This window comes from Epinephelus lanceolatus, chromosome 5 (assembly GCF_041903045.1).
Source record: "Epinephelus lanceolatus isolate andai-2023 chromosome 5, ASM4190304v1, whole genome shotgun sequence".
NCBI lineage: Eukaryota > Metazoa > Chordata > Actinopteri > Perciformes > Serranidae > Epinephelus > Epinephelus lanceolatus.
The window spans coordinates 968,968-982,451 of record NC_135738.1 but is presented as its reverse complement, the minus strand read 5'-3'; the positions used below and the strand labels follow the sequence as shown (position 1 = coordinate 982,451).

Genomic DNA, 13,484 nt, shown 5'->3' with positions numbered 1-13,484 from the left:
GTAAAAATCATCCTGCATTTAAAACTGTACAGAAGTAAAGAATGTAACAGCAACATGTACTTTAAGTAGTTAAAGTAAAAGTGTTCCCTGCTATTCTCAACTTTCTATTGTCCCTGGAGGGCAGGTGGTTGAACAGTAAGTAAAAACACATCGAAAGGCACGAGTGAACACGTGAGAATGTACATACATAACAACTGGGGGGAGGTGGGGGAGTCATAAACACCGAGCAGAAACAACAGTGGACACTGAAATACAGTCATTGCAATTTTAAAAAAAACTGCTGGGCAAATTTAAAGATTAGAAACAACTGAAGTGAACAAGAGGCCGTAAACCGTGCATCATGACCTGCAAGGATCAACACATTCTCACTGCGATCTCGTCACATATCAACGTTTTGATCTGTGTCAAGTTCTGTTCTTTCAAGATACACTTCCATTTTCACAGGAAATTTAACGTTTCCATACAGTCTCTTTCAAAGTTAAAGCACTACGTCAGTACATCACCAGGAATTTACTTTTTTTTCCTTCAACAACAAAAAGAACAGGGTTCGGCTTTAGAATCTGAAAGGAAAGAAAAGATGTGTTCTGGGCATGCCCTCCTGGTAGGAGGCCCCGGGGCAGACCCAGAACACACCTGAAGGATTACATGTCTCATCTGGTCTGGGAACACCTCCGGTCTCCCAGGAGGAGCTGGAAAGCGTTACTGGGGAGAGAGATATCTGGGGTGCTTTGCTTGGCCTGCTGCCCCCGCGACCCGGCCCCAGATAAGCTGATGAAAATGGATGGATGGATGTACTGAGGTGGTGCAGGAATCTCTGTGGCTACAAACTTAAAGTGAAGCAAGTTTATTGCAACACACTTCACACACAAAGGCATGGGCCTTTTCATTCAAAAATAAAGCTGCAAACTGCAGCTACATACATCATATCATGCTAAAAGTCTGAGGCTTAAGCGACACGTCACAGCTAAAAAGTGTGCAGTCTGTTATTAGAGTAAAAACATATTATAAAGTGGTTTCCTTTATGGTCCAGTTGACCAATAGCCTTCCTTTGTCTGTGATCAGTGCAAATCTTGAAGGCCATGTGGCTGAAACGTTGATTTAAATAAACTGCATATGGAGCCAGAGTGTGCAACACTTTCTTCTATAACATGACATTATTCAGATGTTTGTTCACCATCAGGGCAACAAGACGGTTAAAGTCTGTTGAGGGCGGGGCCGGCTAGATGCACTCATAAAACCTCATAAAAATATATAGACCTAGCTTTACTGAGTTAAATGAATGTTGTTTATTAACCTTTAAACATCCAGTAATTTGTTCCAATAATCAGTAAAGTTCAGTGGTGAGCTGTGTAACTACAGGTCACTGCTCTAGGAAGCTGTGAAGGTAAAGAGCTCTGCAGCGCGACCTGTGCAGGATTCTGACCCTGATGAGTCTCATCAGAGGAGGGACCAATGATATCTTATCAGCTAAGTATTAAAAAAACAAAATCTTAGTTTCATATTCATTCATCCATCCACCTGCATTGAGACACCTTGCATCAGCATCTACTTTACAGTAAGTGATCTTTTCCTCTCTATATATTAATACATTTAAGGTCCTGTTAGAAACAGTTAGTGAGAAGGAGACTCAGTGTTGATACCACTACCTGTTGTCTTCAACCACGTTTTCACCATGCGGTTCAGTTTGGTACATAAGAACGTGTTTGTTTTTCTCTGTGTCCACTGTGAGAAGTTGTGGATGGTACCAGTACAATCATTTTTGTGCAGGGGTGAGTTGTGGCCAGTTTAAAGCTTGTGTACAGTTAGACATGCATTTCAATCAGGAGAGACAGAAGAATAAAGTAAAGATAATATTTGATACAGAATATGAGTGAACAGATGAACAGATGATTTGTGCTGATATGATTTAACAGAAGTCTTTGGACACCAGATGGAGATATCTTACTATAGAATGACTATATAAACTCTGTGTGTGTTCCACGTTTTTCTCCTCACTGACTTGGTCAATCCATGTGAAATTTGGCACAGTGGTAGAGGGTCATGGGAGGATGCCAATGAAGCAATATTACATCAGTTGGCCAAAGGGGGGCGCTATAGCAACCCATTGAAATGTCAAACTTTGAATGGGCATATCTCATGCTCAGACATGAAACTTTGCACAGAGATGCCTCTCCTCATGAGGAACACATTTGCCTCAAGAACCCATAACTTCCGCTTATATAGATTTTCCGCCATTTTGAATTTTTTGAAAAACACTTCAAATGGATCTCTTCCTAGGAAGTTTGAGCGATCTGCATGAAACTGGGTGAACATAATCTAGGGAACAATATCTAAAGTTCCCTCTTGGCAAAAGTTGGAAAACTTACTAAAACTGAGCTTCTATAAGGCAATGAATATTGCGGAGGGCGTGGCTCATCACATAAAGGTGTATAACATCTCAAGGGTTTCACCCATCACCACGCAACTTTGTAGGCATATGACCACACATAATCTGAGGGGACCCCTCCATTATTGACCCCATCAAACAAAATGGGGGCGCTAGAGAGCTCATTTCTTATCTAGGCCTAACCGCCATATGGATTTTTACTAAACTTGGTAGATATGTAGAACAGGACGCCTCAAGGTGACTGGAGAAATTTAACTCTAATTGGCAACTGGGTGGCACTATAACAACAGGAGCCTATCCCAGCTGACACTGGGTGAGAGGCAGGGTTCACCCTGGACAGGTCACCAGACTATCACAGGACTGACACATAGAGACAAACAACCATTCACACTCACATTCACACCTACGGACAATTTAGAGTCACCAGTTAACCTGCATGTCTTTGGACTGTGGGAGGAAGCTGGAGCACCTGGAGGAAACCCACGCTGACACAGGGAGAACATGTCAGAGCACCTGGAGGAAACCCACGCTGACACAGGGAGAACATGTCAGAGCACCTGGAGGAAACCCACGCTGACACGGGGAGAACATGTCAGAGCACCTGGAGGAAACCCACGCTGACACGGGGAGAACATGTCAGAGCACCTGGAGGAAACCCACGCTGACACGGGGAGAACATGTCAGAGCACCTGGAGGAAACCCACGCTGACACGGGGAGAACATGTCAGAGCACCTGGAGGAAACCCACGCTGACACGGGGAGAACATGTCAGAGCACCTGGAGGAAACCCACGCTGACACGGGGAGAACATGTCAGAGCACCTGGAGGAAACCCACGCTGACACGGGGAGAACATGTCGGAGCACCTGGAGGAAACCCACGCTGACACAGGGAGAACATGTCAGAGCACCTGGAGGAAACCCACGCTGACACAGGGAGAACATGTCGGAGCACCTGGAGGAAACCCACGCTGACACGGGGAGAACATGTCAGAGCACCTGGAGGAAACCCACGCTGACACAGGGAGAACATGTCAGAGCACCTGGAGGAAACCCACGCTGACACAGGGAGAACATAAAGGCTCCCCCAACCCCAGGGTTCGAACCAGGAACCCTCTTGCAGTGAGGCAACAATGCTAACCTCTACACCACTGTGCTGCCGAGTTTCTTTTCGCCGATATGTTTCAGCAATGCTGTGGTTAACATGTAGTTAGGTTTTGGCACAAAAACACTCGGTTACAGTTGGGACAAGATCATGCTTTGGCTTAAAATACCTGATTTTTTCAATCTCTTCTTGTGGCACTATCCCCGGTGGGAAAACAGCCGCGGGTCACCACAAAACAGTCTGTTTTGTTGTTCTCGATCAGTGGTCTACTGCTAGGTTAGCATCTTACATAGGTGACACACCAGACAGCTTATATAAATGGACTGCACTTGTATAGTGCTTGCCAAGTCTTCTGACCACACTACATGTCACATTTGCCCATTCACACACTGGTGACCGAGGCTACCATACAAGGTGCCACCTGCTACTCAGTAACCATTCACTTGCACTCACACACTGCAGGAACAGCCTTCACAATTTGGGGTTCGGTATCTTGCCTAAGGATGCCTCAACACGCGGACTGGAGGAACTGGGGATCGAACTGCTGATCATCTGATTGGTGGATGACTCGCTTTACCTCTGATCCACAGCCTCCCCTATATAGGAGCGTATATAGTATATACTACATCATATCGTTATGTATGAAATTCATCACAACAAATGTAAGGTACTCATGGTTTGCAGAAATGTACAATGCCAACATTTTCTTCTGGCGACTGAGCTGCAGTCCAGCTTACCTTCCATCAGCTCAGCTCATGTTGTGCCGATCACACTCAGCTGTTCTACAATCACTGTAACTTTCCTCAACAATTTCATAATGTCTAACTAATGTCAGTCCATTTGTCCCATGCTAACCACCTCTCTGTCTCCAGCTGATCATGGAGATCCTTCAACCCTTAAGGGGCATCTACAACCTGTTGGACAGAGTGAAGAAAAATAATCAGCAGTGCCCCCACGTTGAGCAGAGACTCAGAGCTCTGGAGAAGCTGATGCTTTTCATCCTAAAGAAGGAGCAGGAAGAACTCTCTGATGATGTCATCAAGGCTCTGGGGAAACTCGATGAGGTTATTTTATCAGCTGCTGAGCTGACCAGGAAATTCACAGGGTCATTCAAGCTGACTCAGGCGGTGAAATCCAACGACTACAAATCAGAGTTTGACAACCTGAACAAAAGTCTCACTGATGCCTTTGTGACTTTGTCGGCGGCTCTGCATGTCCACCAGGGGAAGAGACTGGACGAGCAGGAGAACATGTTGCAGGAGCAGAGGAAGATGCCGGCAGAGCAGGAGAGGAAGCTGCAACGAGTGGAGTCAAAATTAGCGTATGAATGTCGGGCATACTACTGTGTTCTGCAATAAAGAGGAGCAAAGTCCATGTGGGTGGAGCAGCGCTCAGATCTTCTGATCAGTCACAGACACTCATGAAGATTAGATTCTGGAAGTAAGTCTCAACGTCATGTTTCAGACTCTAATAATCATGTCAACTATTAATTCCTTTATGTAATATTGAGAATTTTTCCTTCAGGATTTGGTGACAGTGTTGGTTCCTGATGTTTTGGTGCAGGAGGCAAACTGTCACTTCCGAGCAGGGGTGTAAATATAGACATTGCATGCAGTGCAGTTGTAGTGGGGCCCCTGAGGTGGAGGGGCCCGTAGAGAGGCCGGGCCCTTGCAAGTGATTCAGATTGCCACCTTGAAAATATACCTGTGTTCAAGGATAAAAAAAGAGAATATCATTATTTTCAAAATGTGCCGTTTGCTATATATGTCCTCAAAAAGACAAACACATCGACGTCATGGTTTTCCTTTTTCTTTTTTGAATAGTCAGCAGCGATCTAAAAGAAAATTATATGCTTTTCTATATAAGCTATAAAATCTATAAATATACTATAAAACTATTCAATTAAACGATTCATTTCTTACTGTCTTTAATATTTTTGTCAGATATGCAGTGATGAGTGCTGGGTAATATGTACGTTGATGTCGTTGACAATACATGTATGATAGCATGCACTAGGGCCCACAATAATAGTGTGCACTGGGGTCTGTCGTAGCTTCCTTTACACCACTGCTCTGGAATGTGGAGCAAACATGCAAACCGAATAAAACAGACTTATGCACATCTGACTAAAAGACTGTGTATGTGTATTTCTGTGTTCGCGTGTACAACAGTTTTAGTCCTGAATCTACACACTACACAAGTTTTATTCACGTGGCTTCAGGTGCAGACCAGACAGAAGATCAGGTTTAGAGCTGCTTTCCTTCAGTTTTCATTGTTCAGGAGGTTTTTACAAGGAACTGAATTATTGGCAGAGGTCTCTTCCTCTCCAGAACAAACAGAGCAGGTGATATAAACAGGTTGTAGCATAACTTAAGGCCTAAGAGAACTTTCTTATTTAGGAGTTATTGATTATAGTTAATTAAATAAATTGGGCGCCAGACAAGTACTTAAGCCTGTCAATAAATACTCAGGGAGCCGCTCAGGCCTCACCTGCCCCACGCTACAGAACACAAATAATCAGGTCAAAAGGTCAAAATGCAGTTTCAAACAAGTCATTATTTCAATATTTCTTTCACACTTTACATAAACCAAAGTCACTTTCTTAGAAACATATATTGAAAATGAAAACATAAAAGTCCCAGAGAGTCTCAGTGTGACTCCTTTTTTTTCACCGTCCATTATGAGAATGAGTGTGTCTCTGGGTGTGTGTGTATGTGTGTGTGTGTGTAAGGGGGGGTTTCAGTCAGTCTCTGAGGAGCTGAGAGAGGGGAAATCCAGGCTCAGTAATGAGGGATAAATTTATGGGTTGGAGAGGGGAATGGAGATGTTGTATGAGAGGGTCAGATTATTGGTTGACGGTGAGGTTGGTGAGAACAGACAGGTGTGAGGAGAGCCTTTTATTTCTGTGGACAAACATCATAAGAGCAACAAAAGGCAAATGAATTGATCAAACCCGCTCTTGACGTTTTCCGGAGCTGCAGAGCAACAAGTCAGCGGTTTCTCAGCTCCCAAATCCTCCGCTCCACTACAACAATAATCACAATAAAATATTAATTTCATGATTGCAATGTTAGGATCTTCAAGTTCCTCCATGAAAGGAGAACTCACGTCAAGGAGCTTGTGAAGATCAATCAAAAGGTGAATAACTTGGACTCAGAAAAATGTTTTGTTTGGTTCAAAAACTCCTCTTCTCATGCCACTCTCCTCCACACTGGCTCTGTCCTCCTCTCACACCTCACAGGTGTACACAGTCAGCAATTATCTTCAGCTCTTCTGCTTGACCACACCCCTCCTTCACCATTACAACCACTCCCCTGCTGTCACACCCACTCCTCCTCTGCTCAGAGGCCGTTTACACGTACACGGTGATTTTGATAAACGGAGACATCTTCCTTCCTTTGAGATTTCTCCTCTGAAAACGAGTCTTTCTAAAAACTCTGGCCAGAGTGGAGATTTTGGAAAACTCCAGTTGCGCGTTTGCATGTAAACTGAGATAAACAGAGATAAACTGAGATAAACGGAGTTATAGGCAGCCGACGTCACAGTATGCGCCGGAACTTGCGCCTGTGTCAAAAGTGCGACCTTTGTTGCTATGGTGACAACGGATACATGGAAGGCTTGAGCTTGTCGTTACACTGCCACCTACAGGTTTGGCATGCTCTTGTGTATATATACACGGGTAAGTGTAAACGAAGATCTTTTTGAAAACGGAGATGGTGAAATGTCCGTTTATGAAAATAGCCAGCAACGTGTAAACGGCCTCTCAGAAGAAAAGGAGCAGCCTGCTGTTTTTAGGTGGTAAAACACTGAATAAAGCAGTTTCACGTTACAAATCAGTTTCTCCCACGCTGCTCTTTGCAGTAGATGGGCTTCTGACTGCGGTGGCCAATGCAAAAACGTGAAAATGAAAACAGCTGGAGCCAGTGTTTGGTTTGTCCATGCTGGGCTACTGTAGATGATACAATATTATCATGATTTTAAAAGTGCTGCGATATGCTGAGTATTGCAATAACATATATTGTGATTTATGACCTTTTGTTCAACTGTAAATTTTGTCCCCAGAGGGAAACTTTGTCAGCATCTGTTTTATCTAGAAAAATAAAGTTTACGAACTGTACGTCTCACCTCAATCTTTTTTTTTTTTTTTTGCAGCAACAGCAGCAGCAGATGGTGTGTAGTGTAGTTATTCAAGTAGGCTACCAAAAGTTTGATTTGTATTTGTAATGTTATTAATGTATATAATTTAAAAAAATCAATACTCAGCATCTGTGTAACAATTAAGTATTGGCAGGGAAAAATATTGCGAGAAGATGCTGTGTTGATTTTTTCCCCCACACCTAATATGGTCGTGCAACATGGCGATCTCCATAGACAAGTACCTGTTCCCTATAGCTATAGATACAAACGACTAATTCTAAGGTAACAAAAACACAACAATTTTTATTTTCAGGTGATTATGCACTACAGAAAACAGGCTTATTATATTATATTCAATTTCTGTCAATATATCCCTCTAAATCCTACAAACTGAACCTTAATTTCATCACCTGGCACCAAATAAAATTTAAAAGTGACCCAACATAGAGTATGATGTACTGCATGTGTCCACAATCAATAATAACATGTGTTGTTCAGCCTGAACACCATAAGAGGGTGCTATGAGTCTGAAGAAATAAGTTTTAATTATACAAAATGATTGAGTCTCTTCTGATCAATGTGCTTGTCAAACATACAGATATCCTGCTGTAAATAATCTCTAAAAGACCATAAAAAGAGAATATGGCCATAATTAGTTCTTACAGATCATTAAAAATGGTAAAACTAATTATTATATGTTAAAGACTAAATAGATGAAATAAACCTTTCATTATGTATTTCATTACAGATGTGCTCTTGAGGATAAAAATTAATCTCCAAGTTCAGATTTTGAGGTTGCTCCTTTGATAGAAAGTTCTGTGTCACATTCTAAGCAGAAGTTCTTGTTCTCTACACAGTTCACGAGTCACCACCTATGACTTGTTGAAATGACAATATTAACTTACATGACATCCAATTTCAGTGGGAATTCTGTATTGTCGTCTGACAGCCAGCGTTTGCCCTATGCCTCAGCACTGATTGTCATTCACCACGTTTACATGTTATGGTACTGGTTTGACTAGGCCATTTAATTGGACCACTGTCTTTATCCCAGATTACAAGCACGGGACGGGAATCGATTTATTGCCCAAAGTATGTCAGACTCCACTACAGTAGGTGGTGATATGCCCCCTTTCAGCTTATCAGTACTGGACCTTTTTACAGATGACCTGTGATGTCACAGACCAAACAAACCAGCGTCATCCAGCTGTTCCGCCACAGTTTTGAACAGGTCACCATTCTGTGTTTTCCTCTTATCCATGTATTTTAAAATATTTATCTCTTTCAGCTGACACAGCATGAACTGTGTCTCCTCGTTCGTCTAAAAATGCACACCTCTGGATGTAGATTTCACCATGTCATCAGTGGCTAGTGTTATTAGTTCCCGGGGAGAAAACTGTGGAGCGAGTGCAGAGCGCCTCGGCTAGTTTGGATCTAATTGACTGACTAAAGTCGTTGAAATCCAGCGCTTGCCAGTGACTTGCGGTGTCAGAAACCAATGAAAAAAGGTTTCCTTTAACGTTGGCATGATACATGGCTGATTGTCGTTATAGTTTAATGGTGCCCAGCAGCATCAGGGGGAAACACGGGGAGACAAGGATGAAAGTTAAGGTGGCGAAAGTCCAACTGGGGCAGGTGGGAGAATTGGTGGACGAGTCCAGTAAACACAGACTTTCACCCGAGAGATTCTAAAGCTAAACCCTGTTCTTCCTAAATCCAAACACGTGCTTTTGTTGGTGAAGGGGAAAAAAAGTACATTTGTGGTGTTGTACCAATGTAGTGCGTTTATTCTGAAAGAGACTGTATGTAAACGTTAAATTTCCTGTGAAAACAGAAGTGTGTTTTGAAAACAGACAATGCATGTAACAGGCTGAAGTTGACACGGCGTCCCAGAACATCAACATCCAACACACCCAGGGTACCTTGGACGTCATATGTGGACGTGGAAAGTTCATGACCAAACGTGGACATGTGACGAGGTCACAGTGAGAATGTTCTGGAGTGTATGGGCATTAAAACAAATAAATAGCAAATATGTGATGTGCTACTATAGGTAACTTTTTAGAAATAATTATGAGGGGGGTGCCCTTTCCTGCCCCCCAAAATGTCTGTGCACGGCCCTGCACTACGGACAGATGTAGTAAGAGGTGCAAGCATGCAGCTCATGGAGAGAGATCTTTGTCCTCACGTGCCACAGAAATATTTTGACTTCTTACAACATGTTTCCCTTGTTTTAAGAGAAAAAAGAGCCGTAACCATATGTTGTTACAACAGTTGCATTTTGGGGTGAAAAAGTCATTGGACCCATGATGTTAACGGCAGGATTGGAGGCCATGTTGGTGGACAAAGGAATGGAGGCCATGGGTCCAGGTAGAGAAATTGAGGATCTAGAGGTAGATATGATGCTGCACACAGGCATGGGAGTTGTGGGGCTGTACACCGTCATGGTGGGCATGGCGCTGGGGTATGGTGTAGCAGGTGTGGGGTCGTACATTGTCATGGTGGGCATGGTGCTGGGGTATGGTGTAGCAGGTGTGGGGTCGTACATTGTCATGGTGGGCATGGTGCTGGGTAAAGACATAGCAGTTGTGGGGCTGTTCATCGTCATGGCGGCTGTGGAGCTGGACACAGGTGTAGCGATTATGGGTCTTCTAGTCTTTCTACTTGCTTTAACAGTTGTATACACCTTGTGCAGCATGTCGCCCTGCTCAATCAGTAGAGCCCCAGACAGGACCTGGAAGGTATCAGTGAGACTTTTGTCCACCATGTAGAACTTGTCTTCGTGGCTGCTGGACTTCACGAAGCTCATAAAAGCATTAGTTTGAGAGTATTTCTTCATCAGCGTCTTGGCAGAGGTCAGAGTGGTGCAGAGTTCCCTCAGAGAGTTCTCCACAGTGGCAGAGATTCGTCTCGGCCCTCTTTTTTTGATGGCAAGAACCAGTTCCTCCAGTGCTTTGACTCTCTGGGCGACTTGCTGGCAGCGTTCCTTGTTGGCCTTCACATTCTGAGCCAGCTTGTAGATTTTAAAACACAACGACAAGGTAAAATCCACAAGTGACACAATGTTACCTAACGGATCCAACACCTGTGGAGACAGAGAAGCAGTTAGCTTAGACTGACATGAAATGGTGCCACAGTTAGCTGAACTCAAAGGGAAACTTTGATATTTTTTAACCTGGTCTCTATTTTTCCATGTTTTTGTGCCCAAGTAACAAATGGAGACAATCTCTGAAATTGTTTCAGTATTGAAAAAGGCTACAATGTAAATACCTGGGGACAATCGTGCATCGTCAATTTAAGCCCACTGAAAATACTTGGTCGATCCGGATTGTTTTTCAATGTGTGTAACCAAGTCTCGCTAAAGGAGAGGTGTTGCTCTGAAATCTTGCTGACTTTTTCACATTGTCAAAATCAGCTAAATATTTAGTTGTGACACTGAAAATTTTAAGCCCCATTTCCACCAAACCCTTTCAGTCCAGCACCTTTGGAACCAGCAGTAACCCTTCAGACATGGTACCTAGACCCTGGGTCTGTTCAGACAGTCCTCTTAAATGTGGGCGGGGTTGTTGTCACTCACTGCTCCGTCCAGCACTCGCTGTATTTCCTCATCAGCGGTGACACAGATGGAAGTCTGCACCTGGTTTATCGTCCACAGAACGAGGCTGCACGCCCACATTTTCACAACAAAATAGAACAGGCTGCAGTGAGAGTCTCTCTCCATGGGATATTTAAAAATAGCAGCTTTGTGTATTTAGTCCTTCTCAGGCAAGCTCAGGGGTTTAGTGTTGCTGTAGCCCACAGGAAGTGAGGATTAGAATATATGACCTTCACATAATCCGCTCCAAATTCATCTATATTTTTAAAGTCATTACTAAAAGTGTGTGTCATATAAAAACTAAAGTGATGGTCAAAGTTGTCACAGTGAAATTTAAGGTGTGCTGATGGATTCACGTCATCAACTCATGCATTGAGTAACATTACAAGTTAACGTTCCACCTTAAAAGTTGCCGGCAGTCGGCCCAGTGAATGAAGTTATTTTTTCTCAGACTCCAGCTGCTGTGAGAGGCAGCAAAACATCCTTTCATTTTATAGTTACAGTTTACTAATAAAACTCTCCACAGTATGAACAGTGGTTACATGAGCCTCAAAACCAGACACAACTCAGCCCTGAGCACAGTGACCGTCCTCTACTGACCAATCAGACTGCAGTGTTCACAGCTCCACCTTTTAGTACCAGATCTGTGTGCTAGGTACCCCAACAGAGGGGGGACCAAACATGGGGACGCTAAGGAACGCTTCTGTTGGTACCATCCACAACTTTACACTGTGGGAATGGAAAATATATACTGAACTGTACCATACTGTTCTGTGGAAACAGGTCTTGCAGTCTTTGTTTTTTATCCCAAACAGCCAGATACAGACAGCTTGTTCCACTCCATTACTCAGGCAGACATATTCATCAACACGGAAGCTGCAGTTGTGGTTGCTCTAAGTAATTAACCTAAACCTGCAATACCAGATTTTTTGGGCTGCTACAGGCCATCCAAAACAGGTTTTGATCACCAACCTACTTAATTAATATGTTGAACTGATGAACAACAAACATTTGCATATTTTCTGCTCCAGCAGTTATATGAACAGCATGATGATTCATTAGGACTCTTTGTGTTTGTGTCACCTGATGAAAGTCCAGTATTCTGTCTCGTTGAGCTGTTTTTAACTGAGGAAAATATCTGTTGCCTCAGCTGATAAATGCTCCACTATGTTCAACAGCTAGTCTTTATGAAGTACTGAGAACTGTTCTACTGAAGTCAGCGTAGCAATACGACATTATAAAAATACTCAAACATATTTCTGAATGCTCATTTATACCTATTAATGATGTTGATAGGCTAATTTAGACTTAATGCACAGTGTTATGTTTGACTCAGGGCTAGATCAACACTGAAACAGGTTTTGCCTGCTGTAGTCATTCCTTTATATTCTAAAATTACAGTCTTTTTGTTACCAAAACATCTTAACAAGGAAACTTTGGGATGTGGTAGGATTAGCTTCAGATAAACTTTAACATATCTGTGCATAGAACGAGGACGTGGATTTTGTCCCCCATCATTTACATTGACATGGTATAAGAGGTTGATGGCAGAAGGAGGAAGGATTACAACAAACAAAACCAGTTTCTTATCCCAAAACCCAAATCCTTCTAATGTTCCTTTATGATTTAAGATGGATTAATCAGCAAAATAAACCAGTTTGGAACAAGGTGGTTTATCTGACAAATGCATTTATTTACACAAAGCTAGTTGAAAAGTTGATAGTCTACTGATGATTCACTTGACAGTGGTGATAATATAAGATGTCATAACAGAGCAAAGTTTTAAAAGGAGTTCAGTTATAAATTATCAAAAACCTTAAAAGATTATTTACCTCAGCCATCTCCTTAAGTGTGCGTTCGTCCATTTGTGTAAGTTAGAGAAAATGAAAGTACATACCGGAAACATCTATGATGCTATGCCAACCCATTCCAACAAACACAAAACAACAAACCTGCCTATCCTGTCCAAGGTACCCTGGGTGTGTTGGTTGTTGACGTTCTGGGACTAGGGTTGCCACCTTGGATTTGTGAAAAAAAGGGACACTCGACCAAATGTTTGAGGCGGAGGGCTCGGCCATTATTACCAGTTCAGACTGACCAATGAACATGAAATTTGGACATAGGAGACCAGATTTGCCATCATTTCATGTCCTTCTATGTGCCTGTATTTTAGATTTTTTTTATATCAATGAAAAAAACAAATCTGTGTTACTAAATTCTTACATTTTTACATGTATCTCAGCATAGCAAGTTGGAAAATGAC

The 13,484-nt window shown here is 42.7% G+C and overlaps 2 protein-coding genes across 2 annotated transcripts; one reads left to right on the top strand and one right to left on the bottom strand.

The window, feature by feature from the left end:
- The first annotated feature begins 1,490 nt into the window (after nucleotides 1-1,490).
- LOC144463425 (uncharacterized) lies at nucleotides 1,491-7,606 on the top strand. Its single transcript, XM_078167563.1, has 2 exons — nucleotides 1,491-1,555; nucleotides 4,362-7,606. Exon 2 carries the CDS (start codon nucleotides 4,368-4,370, stop codon nucleotides 4,845-4,847), a length of 480 nt encoding a protein of 159 aa, XP_078023689.1. The 5' UTR covers nucleotides 1,491-1,555; nucleotides 4,362-4,367; the 3' UTR covers nucleotides 4,848-7,606.
- On the bottom strand, nucleotides 6,026-13,078 carry LOC144463424 (uncharacterized). Its single transcript, XM_078167562.1, has 2 exons — nucleotides 13,054-13,078; nucleotides 6,026-10,711 (listed from the first exon to the last, which is right to left on the bottom strand). Exons 1-2 carry the CDS (start codon nucleotides 13,060-13,062, stop codon nucleotides 9,860-9,862), a joined length of 861 nt encoding a protein of 286 aa, XP_078023688.1. The 5' UTR covers nucleotides 13,063-13,078; the 3' UTR covers nucleotides 6,026-9,859.
- Between the last annotated feature and the right edge of the window lie 406 nt (nucleotides 13,079-13,484).